Genomic DNA, 25,184 nt, shown 5'->3' on the forward strand with positions numbered 1-25,184 from the left:
GTAGTGGTGCAGCACTTGTACTCATCTGTGCAAGGCCCTGGATTATTTTTTGTTTCTTTGTTTTGTTTTGTTTTTCAAGATAGGGTTTCTCTGTGTAGCCCTAGCTGTCCTTAAACTCAGAGATCTTCCTGCTGCCCTGCCAACCTTCCCCCAGAGGGTGTAAAGGTGAGCACCACCCCTGTATTTAGTGTGAAGGTCTTTAAGTTCAACCTGAAAAAGTCCATATGAAACCACAAAGAAATATTTGAAAATATTGCCATAAATGAATATGTAAAAATAGCTTTCAAACTTAATAAAAAGTAGCATACTTTAATTAAAAGTTTCTCCATTTAAAAGAAACTTCAGTCTCAATTTGGTGCCTCATACCCAACATATAGCATTGAGGAAGATAAGAGAAGGGCCAGATTCAAGGTCACTTTTCTGGCCCATAATACACTGTCTCAAAAAACAAAATCTTGAAAATATTTTCTTCCTTAATTCATAAGGGTTAAATCGACCTCCTAAACCTTACCAATTTAAAAGTAAAATCTTTTTGCAAAAAGTACAAAGAATTCTTATACATTGTTTCTGAAAATTTTACATCTAAACTGGACATGATGGTAATGTCAGAACTTGAAAGGAATAGACAAAACCATTAGGAGTTCCAGTTCAAGGCCAATTTGGGACATATAAGACCCAACTCAGAAAACAAGCAAACAAAATTCTCATGAGGCTGAAGTATTTGGAGTAGTGATCAATGGTCAAATCAAGACAAGGCTTTTGAAATACAGACTATGCTAGTTCTAAAATCATGATCCTCTTCCTGTCAGCCTTCAGGGGTTGGGACTAAAGGTATGCAGCATCATTTCCATCTAGACTGAGTTCTGCTTTTAAAGACCGTCTAGTATCACAGACCAACTCTTGAGAAGCTCAAGCTTCCCTACTCAAATTAAAACAACCAGAATTCACCACAAACGAAACTCCCAAGAACCAAAATAGATGAGACAAGGTTGTCCTTGACACCTAATAACACAGATAAGATGGGAAGCTCAACTGCTTTACAGTTTGAAAATAAAAGTATATCTTCCCTCCATCTCTTATTAAAACTGGTATTTGTGTAAGTGTGCGTGTGTTTGTTCATAGCCCAGGATGGCCTCAAATTTGAGGAAATTTTTGTGCCTCAGCCTCTTTAAGTACTAGAATTACAGGCCTAAATCACCATGCCTGGCTTAGTTAGCTCTTTCTGTATCCAGGTTTCAATGCTCTTTAATTTTTTTCTTTTTCCACCAAGACGGTTTCTCTGTGTAGTCCTGGCTGTCTTGGAACTCACTCTACAGACCAAACTGGCCTCAAACTCAAAAGATCAGCCCTGCCTTTCTTTGCCTGGTATTAAAGTAAAAATTCAACACACATGTTCCAAAAACATAATGAAAAGAACAAGAAAAATGTGTTAAAAAGAAAATATTTAAAGACTGTTTAACTTTATCTGTTATCAGCCTCTAGCCAGAGATATTTACTCTGAAGCTTAGAGGAACAAACACGAACGTCTACATTGTTGCTGTTACAGCTCCTATCCTAGACTCACTAAAGAATACTTCACTTGAAAGCTATCTTAGCACTTCTCTATGAAACTTTACATGAATCTTTATGATTTAAAACACATTGTTTCCCCCTTTCTAAGACAAGGAAGTATTTTATAAAAAGGAGAGAGAGGGAGCCAATTATCTGACCTAGGAAAATTTAAACAATAACATAAACATGCATGAGACTCTGAGTGCAATACAAACAGTAACTGGGACTGTACTTGGGAGGTAGAAGCAAGAGAAGGAGGAGTTCAAGGTCCTCCTTGGCTACAAGTTAAAGGCCAGACTGTTCCCAAAACAAAAATGATACCATATCATATAAAAGAGTAGGAAGCTACACTAGAAGTTGTACTTTTGTCAGAGAACAACAAAAAACTTAACTCTAAAAGGCACTTTTGGGAATATAGAGTACATTAAGTATTAGAAGGTAACACCCAAGTTTTGATAGAACAGAAATTGGTGTTTGAACCTTGGAACTCTCTAGGGGGAGGGGGAAAACAACAATAACAAAAGCAGTCCTTAAATGATTTCCTTTTTTTGGAATAGATTACTTGAAAATATTTAATAATTTAAAAAATTCATTTATTTTTATTTTATGTGCATAACTGGGAGTTTTGTTTGAATCTATGTCTATGCACCACTTGAATATAATGCCTTTGGAAGGTATCTGATGCCTTGGGACTGGAGTTATAGATAGCTGTGAACACCTATGTGGGAGCTGGGAATCAAAACCTAGGAATAATAGTCAATGCTTAATTGCTGAGTGTCTCTTCAGCCCCTGTAATAGATCACTTTTAAGAAAGGTAACTCCCTTCAACTGAAGAGATGGCTCAGAGGTTAAGAGCACACTGTCTGTTCTTCCAGAGATCCTGAGTTCAATTCTCAGCAACCATGATGTCTTATAAGGCACCATCCATAATGAGATCTGGTGCCCTTTTCTAGCCTTCAGGTAGAATGCTGTATATAATAAATCTTTAAGAAAGGTTAACTCCCAGCATTTGGAAGGCAGAGGCATGCAGATCTCTGTAAATTTAAGGGCTGCCTGGTCTACAGAATGAGTTCTAGTACAGTCAGGGCTATCCAGAGAAACCCTCAAAGAGGGAGAGAGAGGAGGGAGAGAGGAGAGGGAGAAGGAGGTAACATTAACATATAGCAAAGTACATCAGGAGTGGTAATGCACACCTCTATAATCCCAATGATTACAGAGACAGGTAGAGGCAGAGGGAACTCCAAATTTGAGGATAACCTGGGGTACACAGCCGAGTTCTAGGCTAACGTGTGCTACTAAGTGAAAGGCTATCTAAAAACCAAGCACATAACATAACATAACCATAAAAAAGAAAACTAAAAGACAAATATTATAGCAGACAACTTTAACTTGAGTACTTGAGAGGCAGAGGCAGGAGGATCATTTAAAGTCATCGTTGGTTACACAGTGAGTCGAAGCAAGTTTGAGATAAATGGAATGTGAAGGAAGGGAGGGGGAAAATCTGAGCTTTCTAATTGTCTGCCCCAAAATATAAGAAAATTGGTGCTAACCCACAGCAAACATTTCTATGGCCCCTAATCTCCTACCCAAAGACAAATCTACAACTCAACAATCCTAGGTAAATTAGTGAGAATGTGGGCAGATAACACAATAGTAGCACTTGTCCAGGACACATAAAGGCCAGGAATTCAATTCCCAGAATCTAATTAATTAAACAAATGTGGATAATATTAAAATTAGTATTTAAAAAAAGGGCCTTTCACATTTCCCCAAAAAATCTCTATTATTACAGTGCTATATAAAAACCAATTCATATTAACATATCATTGGAATAAATTTTAAGATGTACCTGCCAAGTTAGCTCAGAGTACCTCTACAAAATTCATGCTGAGAGCCTGAGGCTGTACAGTTATTTCAAAATAGGATCTTTGCAGATGACATCAAGTGAAGACACACCCTTTAGTGTGGACCATAAACACAACATTCTATGTATATTTTTAGTTATTTAAATGTGTGTATGGTATGTATTGCTGCAGGGATAGGACACATCTCTGGAGTAGGCTCTCCCCTACAAGCTTTACATAATTCTGAGAGTCAGACATGGGGTACAAGGCATATATGGCAAGTGCCTTTACTCTCTGAGTCATCTCCAGCCCTCAAACAGCTGTATTTTAGTAGGAAAACTTGAATATAGAAACAGTTAGCCATGTGAAGACAGGCATCAATGAGTAATGCAAATACAAGCCAAAGAAAGCCAAAAGAAGCCAAGGACAGGCAGCACTAACCCTCAGGAAAGGGCAAGAAATGACTCTATAACCTCAGACAGAGAATGGTCTGGTGAATACTCTGACACTCCAATTACTAGCCTCCAGAACTCTGAAAAAACTTGTGCCTGTAGTTCTAAGCTATTCGATATGTGATATTTTCTTATGGCAGCTTAGAAAAGTTGCTCAGAACAGGGGTTGCAGAAGTAAGAGCACTGGCTGCTCTTTCAGAGACTTGGATACATTTCACAGCACCCACATGGAAGCTCTTAAGTGTCTCTAACCTGACACTCTCACACAAACATGCATGTATACACAGGAAATAGAGTAGTACTGCTACTCTTGTGGAGGACCTGGGTTTGTTTCCAAGCATTCACATGGTAGCGCATCAACAGCTGAAACCCTAGTTGCAAAGGATGACACTGTCTCCTGATCTCTGTAGGCATCAGGCACACAATGCGGTGTATATACACAAATGCAAGCAAAACAGTCATATGCATAAAGTAATAAAATCTAAAAAAACTAGTAAACTATTAAGTACAAATGCTGGGCAAAACAGTGCACACCTGTAATTCCAGCACTTTGTATGTAAAAGTGTAAGGATCAAAGGTTCAAGGCCAGTATAAGCTACTTATTTACAAACAAACAGCAAAAGCAGATAAATTGGTGTTTTTTAATCAGGTAAAGATGTTGTATAACACATTCCTCATGACATCATTTAAACAGGAGGACTTTTCTTTTTAATGCTCTAAAAAGAAATACATTAAATATGTGACTAGCAGTGTCCTAATAAAAACTTGGGCTCTTTATCTGTTTCTACCCTATCTCCAGCATCAACAGATGGTGGCATGTGTTCCCAGCCTCAGCTCATTGGGAGGCATCTCCAGGAACAGCACAGAAAACCTGAACAAGCACGTAACAGTCGTCAACAACAACAACAACAACAACAACAACGACGACGACGTGAGAGAGAGCTAGAGTCAGAAACATTTTTAAATAGAGGAATCTTACAGGGATCGAGGTGCTTGCTGCCAAGCATGATGACCTGATGATGTCCTTACAGACATCACACGCAAATAAAGTAAAAATAAAATTTAATCTTAACATACCAAAATATATGGCTTATGGTTAATAATTCTCTTTGGAATGATTCTTTACTTTTAGGAAACTTTTGGGAAGTATATGTTTAGAATGGTCTAGGCAACCCCCTTTACTCCCAAATCAAAAGTTTTGAGATGTGTGTATCTATATAATATATATTCCTTTAAGCTACTTTTTTCTTGTATATACACACAAGATGAGAATATATAAGAAATTAGCATGTGTACCGTAACCCACTAAGTTACCTCACCAGACCCACAGAACATTTTGAAAGCTCAATATGCAGGGCGGAGATGGCACGGTGGTCAAGTGCACTCACTGCTCTTGCACATAATTCAGAGTATGTTTCCAGCTCAAGCATCTGCAATTCGCACTTTCAGGGAATTTGAAGCCCTCTTCAGACACTAGGCATACATGTAGTTCATAAACATACATGTAGGCAAAACACTCACATAACATGTAATACAAACAAGTTTTGATGTATGGAAAATAAATGTGGCAATAAAAATGATAATATTACTAGACTCAGTTGTTACTAAGAAACTCTCATTCTCAAATATGAAAATGTACACTTACTAGTTGTGAAAGCCTCCAAAATATCCCTTACATAGGATAGGCACAGCTAATTGCCTCTTTTTGTTTTCACACCACTTTACATTCATGCAACTCATTTGAATTGTTCCTTTGTGAAGACCACTTAAGGAAACTCTGTTTGCTCTATTTAATTTTTTAAAAGATTCATTTATTTTATGTGTATGAGTACACTGTAGCTGTCGTCACACACACCAGAAGAGGGCATCGGATCCCACTATTTTGTGAGCCACCATGTGGTTGCTGAGAATTGAACTCAGGATCTCTGGAAGAGCAGTCAGTGCTCTTATCCACACTGAACCACCTCTCTGGCCCTCTAATTAACTTTTAAAAGTTATCTAGGAACAAATTACTTAAAAAGGAACACTATAAGCTATGTTTCTGATGAACTTTTAGGGAACAGAGACCTGAGTTTAACTGTCAAAACCCACACATAAAAAATTAATAAAAGGAAATAGAAAAATCAAGCATAATGGCACAGTCTTCCAATCCTAGAGACACTAGAATGGCAGGAATAGGCAGGCCCTGAGGCTCTGGATTGCTCAGCCAGGTCCAGGACAATTACCAGTGACTATTGTATCAAAAGAAAAAAGAAGAGGTTGGGGATTTAGCTCAGTGGTAGAGTGCTTGCCTAGGAAGCGCAAGGCCCTGGGTTCGGTCCCCAGCTCCGAAGAAAAGAAGCAAAAAAAAAAAAAGAAAGAAAGAAAAGATGGGCAGCATCTGAGGAACTCACCTACAGTGTTGCTCTGGACTGCATGTGTGTGAAGGCATGTACATACACAAGCGCACACATACATTTTTAAATGAATAGGTAAGAGGAGACTGTGTAGAACTTTTTTCTAAGTATTTGCTTAGGAATTGAACCCAGATCCTCTGGCTTAGTGCTCTTCTGAGCCATCTTTCCAGCTCCCTGTGTATAACTTTTGTCAACTGCCCCCCCCAAAAACAACAACAACAACAACAACAAAAACAAACTACAGAATGACAAAGTATTGGAAAGTAATAGTGTTCACATTGTAACTTTTTTTAAGGCCAGGCCTTGAACTCAGAACAATCCACCTGCCTCTGCCTCCTGAACATATTGATTATAACTAGGAGTGATTGCATCAGCCTTTTAAGACTTCCAGAGGCACTGAAGATGTCACACATGGCATTTTTCAGAACATTAGGCTCTATCTAAAATTATACATCAGCTTAACCACAACTAATTTTTAAAGATTTGTTTTATTAATGTGTGTATGTCATCTGTATAAATAACCTCAGAGGTCAAAGGACACTGAACTTAGAGCTACAGTACCAGGCAGTTGTGAAGTACAACATGAATGTTCGGAATGAATTAAGCTCCTCAATGAGCAGAAAGCACTATTAACCACTGAGCCACTTCTTCAGTCTGCATCTTGAGCTTTGAAATATTTGCATGAGACTTATGAGACAATTTTGCTGGTTAGGGTGCTTGCTACCTAGCCTGCTGACCTAAGTTGGGTCTCTAGAATCCCCAATCAAAACTATTTATAAAACATGTTTTACAAGAACGTTAAGTACCATGAAAGTAGGTTTTCTTTCTTTTCTAGTACATCCCGCCAAAGACCACTGTATGTACTTAGTAAGCCCCCAGCAGTTTAAGGGCTTGCTTCCTATGCATAATTTTCCTCAAGTCACATTCAAAAAGAACAAAAGACCCTTTTTAAAAGATGATTTTTCAAGAAGGAAAACTGCTCAATGTCACTGTCAATCCTTTTAAACAGAACACAAGAAAGTAACATTCCTATCATCTACGTTAGTTCTGATAATCCTTTAATTGAAAATTTTCTTCAAGAAAGAGCTTAGCAATAATAGAGACTATCTAATGAAATAGGCAAAATAAAAAGTAGTAGATACTCCTTTGCCAACGTGAAATAAACACTATAGTCTGTTATTATATGGTTTCTTTTTTTCATATTGGCCCAGATACTGTCAACTGAGGGTTGTAGTCTCCTATTTCAGACTCTCACACTACACTGTCACACTGAGCCATTAAAACATTTATCTTGACACAGTTAAAGAGTTATTCAAAGAATGGAAAGGGGTGGGAGAAGGGGGATAATGGCAGCTTTTAAACTGGTCAGAATATACCAAAAATGCATTCTTTACCTTATTAGCACGTATCTGTTTGTAAATATCTGTTTGCTGACGAATTCGATATTCCAAGTCAGAAACATGGGCCTGAAGCCAGTTCCAGCGGCTGACAATAGCTGCTCGGTCTGCAGCCCATCTCCATTCAGACCTGCGTTTCCTACAAAGAAACAAAGTGAGTGAAATCCAAGACCGATGCTAACATCTATACCACATGGGGAGAGGAACAGTGTGGGTAGGCTCTTATACAGACGGACTATCATTTAAGGACAGACAAAAAGACAAAGTACACAAACCCACAGGAGACATGGGGGTTAAGGCACTTATAAAATAATATTGTAACAACGCTTTTGTGTGTCTATCTGTTGCCCATCCATCCTTTCTATTTATCTATTTATTCTTATTTATTTTGAGGGAGAACCTCACTATATAGCTCTGGCTGTCCTGGAACTCAAGAGATCAACCTGTCTCTGATTCTCTCCTTCTGGGATAAAAGATATATACCATCATGACTGTCTTAATAATGTATTTTTTTAATCCTAGAAGCATTAAGAATGACTACAACTATTGAAATTCGGCATTTTTTGAATAAAGATCAACACAGAAAACTTTACAGTAGAGTAGAAAACTTCATTTTCTTAGCAACTATAACATGAGCTAATACTATAGAGTTTTTACCGATAAAATTTGAAAGTCATAAATCTATATCAATTATAGAATACTTTCTTTAGTACTGTGATTCTCAAATACAGCTAAGAATATTTGTTTTTACTCTCAATTAAATTTGGGATTTGTTACTGCTGCTGCTGCCGCTGCTTAGAGGCAGGGTCTCGTGTATCTTGGGCTGCCTTAACTTGCTATACAGCTAAGGATGACCCTGAATTCCTCATATCCAGCCTCTATTTCCCCAGTGCAAAATTATAGGCATATACTATATTGTCTGCTTCTTTCTTTTGGGGGGCTGGGAGTGGAATTTAAATTTTATTATTTTATGTGTATGGATGTTTGCCTGCAAGTAGGTCTGCATATACTGTGCATGCCTGGTGGTCTTGGAGGTCAGCAGAGTGAGCTGGATCCCCACCATGTGGGTGTTGGCAATCAACTCTTAATCACAGTGCCACCTCTATAGCATCTCTCAACTAGTTTTAATTGAAAGTTGAGAACAGAAATTCAGAAAAGTATGATATAAACTTGAATGACCAGATATCAAGACATATATAAAGTGGTAATAAAGTAATATAAGATGAACATGATAAAGACTCAAAATTTATAACTGGATACATGAACTGTCAGCTCTGTATATGGACAAAATTAAAATCACTTCTTTTTTTGTATCAGTATCAGGCTTACAACTGCAACCCACTCCCATGAAGCTAAGAGACAGAAGGATTGCCACAAGACTGAGGGCTGCCTAGCCTAGAGAATGAGCTCTGTCTTTAAAACACAATAATTCTTTTAAAAAAGGACTAAATATCAGAACATAACATTGTTTAAGATTACCATAATAGAAATATTAATTTAAATACCTATTTCATATTGCTGGTAAACATAGTAACTGTTACAACTACTTTTAAATAGTAATTTAGCTAGGTAAAAAAATGTTCAGGTCTAATCACAAAGAAATTATGCTTCTGAGAATATACTTTTATAGGTACACAAGAAAACAGGTTCATTACATTAACTTAATTCTGCTAAAGAAGGCAAATAAATTATAGTTTATTCATTAAAAGATATTCCTACAGTAATAAAAACATAAATTAGCTAGAGCTCTATGTATCAACATGACTTCATCTCAGAAGACAATGCTAAAAGGAAAATTAACATAAAGTAAAAATTAAGTGTAAAGGATAGTGCAGGTGGGTTGGGGATTTAGCTCAGTGGTAGAGCGCTTGCCTAGCAAGCGCAAGGCCCTGGGTTCGGTGCCCAGCTCCGGGGGGGGGGGGGGGGGGAGGAGATAGTACAGGTACACAGAGTTAATGGGAAAACACGAAAATTGAAAAACAAACAAACACTACTACCACAAAAAGACTGTTACTATTACCAGTCAAAAAGAATGTATAAAAATATGTTTGGAGCTAAATGACATGCAAGAGATTCAGGGTCAGTGTTAGAGTTGGTGGGTTAAAAATCCAGTGAGCCTCTGACAATGACCCTGAATTTAGCTTATAAACCAGTTAAGTATCTCAGGAAACTATCCCAGAACACCAATCATTTTAAACTGTTCCAAGAAAGATAAAGTTTATTGCTATGTCTGAGCTTAGACAGTTTAACAACATTTTTTTTTCTTTTTTTACTGTCAAGTGGGTTAGAGGCAAAAAAAGCAAAAGAATTTAAAAGTCTGCTTTAGACGAAGATACTATAAGAAAAACACATCTAAATATACCCAACTAAATGCCAGCTCTGTTTATACACAATATTAATAGGTTTTTTTTAGTTACCTGACCACCTGTTTTTTTCTCACAGATTTAGCAAAATATTACTATATACCTAGAACTAAGGATATTTTATTCAAACCAATCCATAATATTTGAGGAAAAATGTCATAAAACCAACTATAATCACTCTAAAACAATATGCTTAATTGTATCTATTTTCTTTTTGAAAATGTAAGATTTGGGCTGGAGAGATGGCTCAGAGGTTAAGACTGCTTTTCCAGAGGGCCTTAGTTCAAATCCCAGCAACCACATGGTGGCTCACAACCATCTGTAATGAGATCTGATACCCTCTTCTTGTGTGTCTGACAGCTACAGTGTACTTATATATAATAAGTAAAATCTTTAAAAAAAGAAAATGTAAGATTCAATTTAGTGTTTCACTAATGTGTCAAATAAAAAGGGATAACTTTTTGTTTTTAGTTCTTACTCTTGAGGTTCCTTTAATATGTTGAAATCATCTTGAATGGTACTGTCAGTAGTAGAAATAGTTTGTTAGAAGAACAATAACCAGAGTCATATCTCTTAATATGAGACTCAAGGTCCTTCTACTATATTAAAAATATATATAGTGGATTCTGAAAGGCATTAATGACTTTCCTATTGTACCACAGGAGAAAATGGTCCAACTCACTTGACTCAGTGATGACCTCCATTAGTTTTGCTAAAATTAAAGTGCCAAATTTGGAGGATCATAGATCTCAAGATAGCCCAGGCTGTCTAAGGCAAGACATCTTCCAACACATACTTTTACTCCAAGACAGTGGGTAGCCTTGGTTGTCCTGAAACATGCTATGTAGATCAAGCTAGCCTCCAACTTACAAAAGATTGGATTGCCTCTATTGCTGATGTTAAAGGTTGTACTATATACCCAGCAGCAAGAACATTTTAAAACAAAGTGCCAAGTGACTTGATTTCTGCTAACAGAAAAGTGAGAATCTGCTGTATTTCACAGTTCACTCAATTCATTACGAGGCCATAAATCAAAAATGATTATTGTATGAAAACTATGCACTTGTATACATTCCATCTTTAGTGCTTACCAGTACTACCCAAACCAGCCGAGCAAAAGACAATAGCATATACTTTTTATTTTTTATTTTTTTTTGGAGCTGGGGACCAAACCCAGGGCCTTGCGCTTGTTAGGCAAGTGCTCTACCACTGAGCTAAATCCCCAACCCCAGCATATACTTTTTTTTTTTTTTTTTTTTAATGGAGCTGGGAACCGAACCCAGGGCCTTGCGCTTGCTAGGCAAGCGCTCTACCACTGAGCCAAATCCCCAACCCCTCAGCATATACTTTTATCTGAGATAATCTACAGCAAAAGTTATGTAACAAAGCCCAGATTCTGAACTACACTGTAAACGCCTGGCCCTAGTGCTGTTTCTAAGTCCTCTAATTTTTACTCAAGATGGAAAATTTAGTAAATCCAATAAAGAACAGAGCTGGGTGGGGTCTGGGGAGTTGCTCAGTGGTAAAGAGCAAACTTGTTTCACTTCTAGCACCCACACAGAGACACAGAGGGCTTACTACCTCCGTAAAGCTTTAGGCACATGTGGTACGAAGAGGTACAAGCAGGAAATATACTTATAAACAGAAAATAATAAAAATAAAACAAACGAAAATAACAGGTCTGTATTTTCTCTTCTTTGAGCTAGGGGAAAAAAAATCCCTCTTAATCTTGTTAAAGCAACAATGACTATGCCAGGAGGACTTTAAGGTAGTATTTCTGTTTTTTTTTAAATCCAATTTCAATCCTGTCTCCAGTTCTTTCTTTCCTTATAATTCAACAAAGAAAAGCTCTATTAAGAAATCCAAAGTAAAATGACATTATAACAAACTACAGATAACAGAGCTATACTCAAAAACAGGTAAAATATTTCAAGGGTTTATACTACTTCCAAGTGTGCAAGAAAACGAATTTGAAATACTTAAATTCTGAAATCTTGTTTCGATTCATAAAAGCAAAAGAAAAAAGTAAAACCAAGTCTGTCCCAGAGCATGCAGAGAATATAGCTGCCAGTATTTCAGTAAGAGCTTTACTAAGCAGCAGGAAAAGGAAATCCTCAGTCACTAACTCCAGGGGAAGCAAACACAACAAAGCAAAAACCAAAATCAGCCGGGCGAATTCAAGGATACCAGGGTATACTATACTAGGTGAGTCCCAGGATAGGCAGAACTAGAGTGAGGAGACAGTGTCTCACAGGGGGAAAAACAAAACAAAACAAAAAACAAACAAACAAAAAAAAGCAGTATTACTACCCTTTTCCTTTTTATAATCCTGGACATGTAAACTGACCTTTGGAAATAACAGCAGTATCTGCCTCATAGTTATGTTATTCATAAAATGATGAAATCCAACTATCAATGCACAGTGTGTATTTTAGATAAGAACATGCAATAACTATAACCCTGGGTTTCGATTCCCTATCATCAAAGGTACAAAAGAGGAAAGAGGTGAAAGAATAAGTGAAAAGAAATTTCTAAGTCAAACTTAAGAAACATGTTTTCAGTTACCTACTGACTTTCTTAATCCTTAGGTTTTATAATCATTTAAAAGTCCCACCCTAAGTGGTAAAAACTTAGCTAGAACTTCAGTAACATTAACCACTCCCCTCAAATTCATAGGATGGGGAACAAGACAAGGGTGAAGGAGAAAGAATCAACTTGTCTAGTGTAAAATAACCTAAGACAGAAAAGAAAGCCCTTTTGATAAATTTTTTCTCTTAGCTTATTCTTTTTTCCTTTTACTAGGTTACAGCTTACTAGAAGAGTTTGTAGCCACAGAAACCCTGTTTCATAGGCATTTTTATACTGCTGATACATACATACATCTGTCTCCAGGTATAATTCAACATTTACTTTTTGTCCATTTTACCAGATTACCTTTGGCGTTAAAATGAGATCCGTGTGTGTGTGTGTTGGCAGATTACTGAGTCAGAAAGTTAGCATACTTTCAACTTGCTTCCATTAGCAAATAATTATTTATAAGGAGTGATTTTGGATGATAGAGATGTAAGAACTGTGTTTTGTTAAATTTAAATTTCTAGAGTAGACAAATGTTTATAGATATTTTGAGTAGTAGAAGAGAGACAATTTGAAATGTTAGAAGTAACCCTGACACCAGATTTAATTTGGGAATCTACAAAGACCCCTATGTTATTTATGATTCTCAATATAAACCAGAGCTTACATGGGGGGAGGGGGTATCTTTTAAAAGAAATACGTATTTTGGTTAAGTGGTCTAGAGCTAGGTTAGTGGGGAATATATATTCAAAGAGACACTGGACACCTAAGCAGGATTAGACCACAGAGAGCTGTATCATCCATGTTTAAACTTCAGGAAACAATGTAAGTATCCTCCTGTTTTGGCCTCTGCACACATAAAGGAAACATTATTTTTGCTTGTTAAATTGAAAAAGTTAAAAAACAAACCAACAAAAAAACAACCCTGCAAAGTTTCAGAGAAATGCTGCTATAAACAGCAATTTCTTCTGGGGAACATAAATTTATCAAAAGAAATGAACAAAATTGTTCCCACATCAAAAATCCAACCAAAAATAATCTGACATAGAAGGCAGCTTGTTCTTGCCTTTGTGTGTGATATATACCAGATGTGTGCCTGATGCCCAGGAAAGGCAGAGAGGGAATGGATTCCTTGGAACTGAAGTTGTGAACTGTCCTTGGGTGCTGGGAATTGAACCTAGATGGTCTGTGAAAGTGGCCAGTGCTTTTAACTGCAGAGCCGTCCTCTCCAGGCCTACACTCTAACTCCTACAGAAAAGACAAGCTCTCAACCTAAGATACCATTTACATAGTTCCAGCTATTTGCTTGTACCTGAGCGTTCTTCGGTCTCCACAATGTTAATATTATTTCAAATGACTGCAAGCATTTTAGCAGGATTTTTAGGGAGTAGGATGGGGAGAGATGTTTAAACTGCATTAATCAAGTTGGCTTCAAACTTGTGACAATTCACCTGCCTCCATTTCCCAAGTACTCCCAACTAGAAATTATTACAAAGACAAGGTATTCCAACCACTGTATCTGCAAAGCTCTTGATGACTAAAATAAAGCAGCAGCCGATTCCTTAAAATCTGAGCAGAATTTGGGGTTTGAAAACCATTCCTTTTCTGAAAGATTGACTCATTTTTATTTTATCCACTGAAATAATATGAATTAGAAACCCTTTACAAGGTCTAACTTTTGTCAAGTTTACTAAAAGCCAACTGTTGGTCTCCAATCCAAGTCTCTCCCTTCAGGATCTCTGAGACAAGGTTTCTAAATGATAATCAAAAGACATTTTTTTAATAAATGATTCTGCATTTGAGTCAGACAAAGGTCAACTGCAGGACTCCTTGACATACACAACACCAACAATTTAATTAATGGAGGGTGAGAGTAAAACTAAGGAAGGATAAAAGGATAATTCTCATGATCAATGGAAAAATCACTGCTCTAAACTAAATACAAAAATATGTCTAGATTTCTAGAGTACGTTTCTTGACCATATGCTCTCAGGATTTGTATCCATCTCCCACTTCCAAGGTTAAACTATTCTTCCTATACCTTACATAAACCAGAGGTTCTCAACCTTCCTAATGTTGTGACTATATTAGTTTTTCATGTTGTAGTGACTCCAACCACGAAATTATTCATTTGCTGCTTCATAACTGTAATTTTACCACTGTTATGAATCATCATGTAAATATCTCATGCAGAATTACCTGGTGTGTGACCCCCCCCCCAAAGGGGGTCTCAACCCACAGGTTGAAAACTACTGACAGAGACAATAAGGTCTGTAAGAAAGGACTGCTGCAAATATCCTAAGGGTTTCATTATTTTAATACCAACAAATGTCTAGTACTAGCCTTAATATTTTTACTGACTTTTCTTTCTTCTGTTATTTTCTGCATATAGTTATTAACATCTGCTTTCCTTGTTCTGATTACTATGTTTTAAACATTACATAAATTTTCATTGCTGAATAATTACAACATCTAAAACAGTGAATATTTTGAGGCACCAAAATATTAAGTCATTTTTCCAGAGACACAGGTAAAAATCTGCATTCAACCCAAAAAAATAATAGTTCCAGTGACTTCACTTATGTGTACCATAGAACATACTTAAAGGTCTGAGGACAATCTGGAAGTCAGTTGGCCCTTGTCTTCACCCAATTTTGAGGTTCATTATTATAAAACCCAGACTAGAATGCTAGCCTAAGAGTGTCCAGAAGACTTTTCTGTCTCCACTGGTCATCTCCCTGTGGCTTATGAAAATAGTTCAGTTAATAAAGCACTTGCCTAGCAAGTCTGAGGATCTGGGTTCCAGCACTGAGAGCAGAGGTAAAGGAGAGTCCAAGGTTTTTAACTGCCCAACCAAGACTGAGACACTCCGTTTCAAAAAAGATGAGTTTCTGAGAATGATACCCACTTGAAACTGCCCTCTGGCTGCACCTTTTTTTTTTTTTTTTTTTTTTTTTGGTTCTTTTTTTTCGGAGCTGGGAACCAAACCCAGGGCTGGCTGCACCTTTTGTGCACGCTCACATACACACACCATGCATGCGCCTGGAGCCTTACACTGGATAAACTTGCACCTTAACCTAATGATGAGTCCTAGTATCACAATAAAAGACATTTAACTTTTAAATGCAATAGGAGTACACAGCCTCATCTACAAAGTATTCTTGCCACTCTGAAACCAACCACAAACCTCTAGAACAAACTATCAGAATAACAAAAGGAGAACAAAGTACAGTAATACCACAAGGGCACAAATTCAGAATGTGGAGTATAAGGTAAACGAAGTAGTGAGTAGTGGCAGGGGAACTATTAAAGATTAAAGAAGGTTTAAAAAACAAGAAAAGTGCGGAGTGTGTAAGGCAATTTCTGGACCCTGATTGAAATAAATCCACTGTCACATATACACAAATGTCTGTGTAACACACGTAATGAAGAACAGGGCTGAATGCTGGTCACTTATTATACTATATAGTAAAATAAGTAGAGTAGAAAAAGAGTGTACACTTTCAACCAAACAAACCACTGTTCCTTAATAATACATGTTAGCATATATACAGGGAGAATAAAATAAAATGCACGAAATATGTCCTTAAAAATACAATACTGCGGGGTTGGGGATTTAGCTCAGTGGTAGAGCGCTTGCCTAGCAAGCGCAAGGCCCTGGGTTCGGTCCCCAGCTCCGAAAAAAAGAAAAAAAAAAAAAAAAGAAAAAAGAAAAAAGAAAAAAATATATAATACTGCAATAAAGGCTAAGGGAAATAGGTAAAATATAACAGACCACATATTGATAATTACTGACTCTGCTGAAAGTCAAACTGTATCTTTTCTACACGTGTAAACCTACAAATGTTTATAAAACTAGGACATAATTATACTCAGCTAGGATTTTTTTTTCATTTTCTTAAAATAAAATACTGTTTAAAGATGCCAGACCTGAGCAAGAAGAGAATGGTGGTACCCATCTGTCATACAAACACTCGAAAGGCTGAATCAGGACGACTTTCATAAATTTTTGATCAATCAGCCAGGGCTCCATACGTAGCAAGTACAAGGCCAAACGGGGTTACAAACATAAGACACTGTTTTAAACCAGCAGACGAGATACCTCCTGCACCTATCCACCGGCAGCTGTGCGCGCTCACATCGTGCACACTGTGAATGCAAACGTAAAGAGCCGGATCCTGAACCTCACTGACTTTCTGGCGGTTCCTGAGGATCCGAGTCTCACATGTTGAGGTTTAACACAATGTCTTCTTGCTGTGTCCTCATTTCTTACTGTTACTCATCTTATTGTTGCTCTCAGCCATTACTGTTACCATGTATTTGAACTTACGTGTATGTCAGGCCAGGCATGGTAGTTTAATGCGGGGAATCCCAATACCCAGGAGGCAGAAGGACAAGCTGAAATTGGGGTTTTCTTACTATGCAATAGAAATATGACTTATAGCCTTGACGACATGGTCATTTCACAATTAGATGACAGTTCTCTACTTTTTATCCTCAATTGTAAACTTTAAGGAACAATTTTTTTATATCTTATAGTCTAATATTTGAAACTACAAAGATAATGAATAAATCTGCTACACAAGTCAAAGTGCTAGAGATTACATCCATAGGGCACACTAGAAAACACCCATAATTCCTTGTATAAAATAAAGTATAACTAAAAAAAAAACCACAAAAACAAAAAACCATGGGTTTAAAACAACACATTTATGTACTTAAAATTTCAAAATTGTTTATAGTGGTGCTATTTCTCTATTATAAAATCAACAGCGGTTAAACAACATAGCACAGTTGTGCTGATCAAACCCAAGGACCCTGTTTCAGACTCCCAACACCAAGTATTCATGTCCAAGCTGGGCATGGTAGTAAGCATTTGCATTCCTAACATTGGGGAATGGAACTCACTGGTTACCCATCCTTGACAAGTCATTGAGTTCAGTGTTCAGAAAGAAAACCTACTTAAAAAACAAGGTAAAGCCAGGCAGGATGGATGGTCCATGCCTTTAGTCCCAGCACTCAAAGAGGCTTACTGAGGAGGCCTCAAAGTCCAAGGTTAGCCTGGTCACTAATGCATTACAGGCCAGTCAGAGCTACAAAGTAAGACCCTATCTCCCAAAAACAAGTACGCAAAACACTAAATAAAAGGTAAATAGAAGATCCCCAGTATTGGCCCATGCCCTTTACACACCCACACACTATACACATTATGAACACAAATAAAATGCATGTCCCTAAAAAAAGAGCAGACACTCCATTAGAACATGACGAACAGTCACTGACTGAGTTAACGCTGATTATATTTTTAAAAATTTAAAATAAATTAGCTTCTACTCTTAATTAAAACAAAACATGTAGATGATTAGGCAAGCCAGGAATAAGTTTGCCAGATTACATAGTCTGGCAGATAAAACCAATCAGAGTCATGGTGAACTGGCAAGAAGAACATGACACCATGAATCACCTAACCACTTCACTTCACACAAGCCATCCTAAGTACCTCTGACAAGATGCAAAGTCTCAGTGCCAGCTTGATTTGGAGTGTAAAAGGATTCTGGCTGGCTGAGGAGCTTAAAGCAAAGAAGGATTACTACTAGTCTATAGTGATCTCATTTGTAATAGAGTTTAGGAAGGCTTTCAATAAATGAGGCATACATGCACGTACATAGAGGTCAGGGAATAACATTTCTCTTTTTACTACAGGATCCAGGGAACACAGGTTACCTTTCTGAGTTTGAGGTCAGTCTAGTCTACACAGCAAGTTCATGGGCCAGCCATGGTTCCATAACAGGATTCTGTCTCCAAATAAAACAAAACAGAGCTGGGCTTGGTGGTGCACACCTTTAATCCTTGCACTTGGGCGGCAAAGGTAGGTGGATCTCTTGTGAGTTTGAGGCCAGCATGATTCATGATTACAAATCAAGTTCCAGGAAGGAAGGAAGGAAGGAAGGAAGGAAGGAAGGAAGGAAGGAAGGAAGGAAGGAAGGAAGGATGGATGGATGGATGGATAGATAGATAGATAGATAGATAGATAGATAGATAGATAGATAGATAGATAGATAGATCGATCCTCAAGCTGTGAAGACTGCGCACCGAGAGTTTTACCTGTTGAACCATTTTGCCATCCCAAGGTTAATTTTTTCCAATAAATCTTTTATTCCATGTATAATCATTGTACTTCAGGCACATTCCATTTGATCCAAATTCAATCTTCACAAAGAAAGGCATGAGTGCAATGTCAAAGTCTGGCACAGTGCCACATGGCCTGTAGTCCAGTACTTGGGAATCCGAGTTTCAGAACACTCTTACACATAGGAAGGTCATTTCAATAAACCACAGTTAAAAGGAACTTTTTTTTTTTTTTGGTTTTTTTCGGAGCTGGGGACCGAACCCAGGGCCTTGCGCTTCCTAGGTAAGCGCTCTACCACTGAGCTAAATCCCCAGCCCCTAAAAGGAACTTTTTATAGGGACCATTGGTGACTAATACATACAGGTCAAGAATGTATGAGTGGGTAAACCAAAAAAACAACAACGAAACTGCACTTCCGAACCAGTTATCACTAAAGTTCTAGTTCTTCCTTCCACTGTTTGTGAGCCCTTTACTGATTAAGTACAAATATAGCTATATGCTCTAAAGAACTTTTGAGAAATAAGCTATGAAGAGCGACAATACTTAATTGGTGACCAAGGAATAAACTAAATTATAAAATAATCTAGTGGGGTTGTGGCATTGCACACCTCTAATCCCAGCACTTGGGAGGCAGAAGCAGGCGGATCTCTTGAGTTCGAGGCAAGCTTGGTCTTTAGAGCAAGTTCCAGGACAGTCAAGGCTACAAAGAGAAACCATGTCTAGAAATAAACAACCCCTCTCTTCCAAACAAAAGAAAAAAACAACCATACCATGCACTGTGAGAGTTGTCACAAATAATGTACCAATACTCATTTTGACAAACAGGTCCACAATTTACACTTTGGTTCTCTTTATTTTAAAAAACATGTAATGACATGCATTCAAAGCTGTGTAATATGTTATTCTCCTTCAAAACAAACAAAACACAAACCCCCAAAACACAACCTCCAAAGAATTGTGTTCTAGCAGCTCAGTATCTTTATCATAGGAATATGAACTCTCCTGCGCAGACCAAGAATTCTAGGTTTCCCACCTCAGTACAGAAAGACACCTCCCTAACTAGTTTCTGAGACCAGAAAGTCATTTGTCATTTCTTCCTTTTAATGACAACAAATCCTTCTTAAGCTGCTGTCAAAGTATAGCAAACTAATTGTTGTGTTAATTCACAAAAATCTCCATAATCACCTACTTGGCCTAAGCAGCCATTTTTTTTTCCTCATTAGAATCCTACAACAATCACCTAATCTTCATTCCCCCATTGCTATCTTACAGCAGTGAAGCATTCCTTTCAAACTAGATCAGCTTAAGAAAGCAGCTGCTTTCTTTCCATACCTTAGAGCAGTGGGTCTCAAACCTCTTTGGGAGCTGAATTACCCTTTCACAGAAGTCACCGAAGACCATCAGAAAGCAGATATTTACATATTACAGATCATAACAGTAGCAAAATTTCAGTTCTGAAGCAGCAACCAAAATAATTTTATGGTTAGGGGTCATAACCACTGCCTTTGAGCAATAGCTATAATCCTTAAGCAGCACACATACAGTCTGTTTCCCTTTATGTCTCTAACTTTATCTTCTTTTTCCCTCACTGGCTTGCATGCTTGCTGAGAATGCTACACACAGGATCTCTCTCTAACATATTGGCACCTGCTATTCTTTTGCCAGTAACACCTTCCCTGTGTCTCCATGGTTGATTGCTCATCTTTATACAAACTATATGTTCATACTTAGGCTCAAATCATCCTACTTATCATATACCTTTGTTCCTATCCCTGTGTATCTATCTCCCTTTTCTGCTTTACTTTTTACTACAATGTTTATCATAATGACTATTAACTTATTATCTTGACAAACCCTCCCACAAGAAAATAAGGGGCAATATTTATATGCTGCTTTCTCAGCAAATGAAAATGTCTGGCCTTCAAAACTAAGCACTCAGTAATTATTTGTTGAACTAACAAGTAAGGAATAATGATTCTTTAAGATGACATAACTGAGGGGCTGGGGATTTAGCTCAGTGGTAGAGCGCTTACCTAGGAAGCACAAGGCCCTGGGTTCAGTCCCCAGCTCCGAAAAAAAGAACCAAAAAAAAAAAAAAAAAAAAAAAATGACATAACTGAGAACCAGTGAGGAGGTGAAGCCAGAATTTGTTCAGAGGCTTGGAATCCTCTAGTAGAAATGCTCATGGCCTGAGGCTGGATTTCCATTTTTGGGAATTCCATTATCTATTTCTCGAGGTGCTAATATAGCAACTAAGTACACAAATATTTTTATTCTACTATCAATAAATTATATAGGTAGATTTTTTTAACAATAAAAAAAAACCACTTAAATGGTCCGGGTGATGATGGCATATCCCTTTAAACTCAGGAGGCAGAGGCAGGCAGATCTCTGTGAGTTCGAGGGCAGCCTCGCCTACAGAGTGAGTTCTAGGGTAGTCAGGGCTACACAAAGAAACCCTGTCTCAACAAGCAACCCAACAACAAAACCTTAAAAAGGTATTCATACCACAAAATATGGTAATTTCTTTGTAATTAGGTAAAATTAGCTAAGAAATACTGTATGTGAAAGGTCCTCATTGATCACAAAGATAACTTAGAAAGCATTACCTATCCAACTTTTGTCTCATGAAAATGAAACCTATCTACTAAAAGCAAGTGTCTAGAACAAATCAACCTATCTACAGAGTTCACCAAGTGTCAATACCTTGTTTGACTGGGGTGGGAAAATGTGTGCCTTTCATCTCTGCTCACAAACAACTTCATTTCCCAAGACTGGCTCCTAATTCAACAGAACCAATTCTCGTAGTTGAGAATGAAGGTCAGCAGAAGGGTGGTCCCTGGCATCACAAGTAACAACCCTCTATTTTTATTCACACAGGCCTTTACTGTATATTACTGGTAGGCCTGACATGTGCAATGTGGGCTTAACTCCTCTTGTATGAATATTCTAAATGATTAGGAAAAGATAGTTTAAAGAAAACAGTGGGTCACTGATATGGCTTCAGCAGTACAAATACATGCTGGCAAGCTAAAAGATCTGATCTTGAGCCCCGGAACCCACATGGTAAATGAAAGAATACATTCCCACAAGCTGTCCCCTGACCTTTATATATGTTCTGAGGTAGTTAGTCACCTAAAAACTAAATAAATGTATTTTTTTAAAAGTTACAAAAATCGGGCTGGAGAGATGGCTCACTGCTGTGATGGCACGACTGCTCTTCCAGAGGTCCTGAGTTCAATTCCCAGCAACCACATGGTGCCTCGCAACCATCTGTAAAGAGATCTGATGCCCTCTTCTGGTGTATCTGAAGATAGCTACAGTGTACTTATGCAGAATAAATGAATAAATTAAAAAAAACTTTAAAAAAATTATAAAAAAAAGTTACAAAGAGCAAAACAACCCCCCCCACACACACACAAGAAAAAATAACCAAACGATAAACCTGGACATAGAAATACACATCTGGGGGTTGGGGATTTAGCTCAGCGGTAGAGCAGTTGCCTAGCAAGTGCAAGGCCCTGGGTTCGATCCCCAGCTCCAAAAAAAAGAAAAAAAAAAAAAAAAGAAAAGAAAAGAAAAAAGAAATACACATCTGTAAACATAGCACTTAGGAATCTGAGTTTGAGGTCAGCCAGAAACAGTAATTTCAATCTTTCAGATCGATATGGCTGTCTTTAGGGATGCGTTCTTGTTATCACTACTACCCATTTCGGTTCAGTTCTCTAGATTTTAAAACTCCACAGTGATGGTAAGAGAGGAGCACATTTCACACTGGCACTTCGTATAGTTTCAGTAAAACTACTGAAAGTAGCTAATACTCGACAAAGCTTCCAGCGCCTGGTACTTGGCACGCATTATTTTCTATTCTTTCTAACAACCTAACAAAGTGAATATAATGTTTGAAGAAAATTTATTATTGGAAATGGAATTATCGCAATAAATATATATCTAGTCAGTGCATGCAGAAAGTCAGCTTCAGATTGAACAGTCTCATGCTAAAATATACTAAATATGAATTGGATTCTAAGTAATATCAAGAACTACTATCAGTAAACTACTGAAACAAATAAAAGGTGGTTAAAATCAAAATATTTTAGTAAAATTTCTCAAATTTGTGAGTATGAGTCTTCCATAGTCCTTTATTAAACAGTGGAATACACCACCCTTGAGTATTTAGTTCCTTTGATGTATCTGGTTATATATTCTAACAAAATGAATTATGATACTAACAAAAAGAGAACAAACAGAACACTACAGGAATTTCAGTGACCTTGTCTTAATTTTTAACTGTTTTGTGTTGGTAATGTGTCACAGTTTGGGTGCACACCTGAAGGTTAGATGACAAATGACGACTGTCTGGTTCTCTATGCCATGGGCTTCAGGGATTGAACTCAAGTCACCAATATTGAACAGTGAACACCTTTACCTGAGTTAATTTGTAACTACTCTAGTCAGTCTATTTATTGGACCTATTCAGAGATTAAACAACAAGACAACATTTTGGAAAGAGACAGATTCACATATATGGTTTAGTTATTTATTATATATACAGTATTCTGCCAAGAGGGCATCAGATCCCATTACAAGTGGTTGTGAGCCACCATGTGGTTGCTAGAAATTGAACTCAGGGCCTCTGGAAGAGCAGCCAGTGCTACCCACTGAGCCATTGCTCTACCTCAAACAAACAAAGCATCTTTTCCTGCAAGTGAGTTCAAAAGGTCGTATTCGCCCCTCACCATTACATTAAGGACAGATATCCAATCACAGTTCAGAGGTTTTCTGAATAGAAACCTAACTGCATTATCAAGAATTATTATCAAGATTATAAAAGAATCTTCCTTTGCCAAAAATAGAAATAGGTTCCATGGTTCAAAGTGAGAAGCAGAAAAACATAAAATTGCCTGAAAAATATATGCTCATTACTTTCAAAATGGCAACAAAGTCTTTAAAAGTCAAAGGTAAATATACCATTCTCCATAAATTCTCAACTACTACAATACACTTCCAAGCCAATTGTTTGTAAAGAACGTTAGAGATCATCATTTTATGCACAGTAGACCAGAATACAGTAACTACTTCAGAGATAGCTAACTCCACCCCCCCTTCTGCATCCTTACATGGCCCACTAAGTTCCTACTTGCTCTGGTTCCTGCCTATAACAGGATCTTTAGGAAAATTTGTGTTTATATGATCTGGCCATGCTGACAAGAGTCCAGAGTAAAGGCAGGCCTTCTCACAGGATCACCATCTTAGGCTCTGCTATACTCACAGTAACTACAATTTCACTCAGTAAATTAAAGCGCTTTTTGGATGCTTTTCTGTTTCAAAGTACTTTTGTTGGGATGTTGGACACGGCAAACCCCTTTAACAATAGATTTAAATTCCAGACGAGAGAAACTAAAAAGGCCCAAATTGTGTTTATATATTGAAAACTGTGTTTTAATGAGAGTTGCAAGGCAAAACAAAATGGTTAATAGAAGAATGAAGTCTGTCTAAGAAAGCTGGACATCAAGACCATTTTTTCCCTTTCTAATTGGAAGTGGCAGAAACTTGGAAAACGGTAAAGAAGAACTGAATCAAGATGACAGAAAATGTGGAGCAAAGCTTTTTAAGCAGAGGGAACCCCAAATCAACAGGGAGGAATACACTCAGCTCAGTGAGATCAGTTTGACTGAAGCCCAGTGACATAAATGACAAAGAGTCACACCATACAGCAAAAAGCAGAGCATGGATCCTGTTGGTATCTTTTTTTTTTTTTCCCTTTTCTTTTTTTCGGAACTGGGGACAGAACCCAGGGCCTTGCGCTCGCTAGACAAGCGCTCTACTGCTGAGCTAAATCCCCAACCCCCTGTTGGTACTTTTTAGAGCCTGAATTTTAGATTGTGACAGAAAAATTAGAACACTTGAAAATAGTACATTTTGAAATCCTATGAATGTTATACTGTAGATGATCAAGAATATCAGGGCTATGTAGTTCTGGGGTTGCCCAGGTAAAAGACAAAAATAGGGTGAGAGAAGCCAAATTGCAGAGTGCCATTTGAATTGAGAATGTAATTTTAAGGAAAGAGCCAACAACATTCATCAGTGGAATAGAACACGAGATACGGGGAAGGCCACACACAGATGACCCTAACACCTGTCTCACTAAAAGAAATGTATGCAGTATGTTCTAGTTCAATGAATAAACAGTTCCCAACAGAACTAAAATGATGTAATTATTTTGGTGAGAAAATATTATGGTATTGAGCATGGAAATTAAGCACTTTTGGGGGGGAAAGAGAACAGAATATAAAGCATCCATGAATTGAAGAGGGGCTAAGTATGTTCAAGTACCCGAGTCTACTGGGTATACTTTTCATTCTAACTACCATGTATGTCACTGGACTAAAAAACAAAACTCAATTTAAAAAACCATATGCTTGAAAATGGAATACATGTATATAAAAACTGGCCATTTATGGAGCTGGAGAGATA

At 37.5% G+C, this 25,184-nt stretch overlaps 1 protein-coding gene across 5 annotated transcripts in view; it reads right to left on the reverse strand.

Annotated features, from left to right (window-relative positions):
- The window catches only part of Kansl1 (KAT8 regulatory NSL complex subunit 1), a 130,984-nt gene that overhangs the window by 36,584 nt on the left and 69,216 nt on the right, over positions 1–25,184 (reverse strand). For all 5 annotated transcript variants that reach the window (NM_001427727.1, XM_063269456.1, XM_063269453.1 and 2 more), the window contains one exon: positions 7,638–7,779. In NM_001427727.1, coding sequence (NP_001414656.1) covers positions 7,638–7,779 — 142 coding nt within the window. The remainder of the gene's footprint in view (positions 1–7,637; positions 7,780–25,184) is intronic.

This window comes from Rattus norvegicus, chromosome 10 (genome assembly GCF_036323735.1).
Source record: "Rattus norvegicus strain BN/NHsdMcwi chromosome 10, GRCr8, whole genome shotgun sequence".
NCBI classification, from domain to species: domain Eukaryota; kingdom Metazoa; phylum Chordata; class Mammalia; order Rodentia; family Muridae; genus Rattus; species Rattus norvegicus.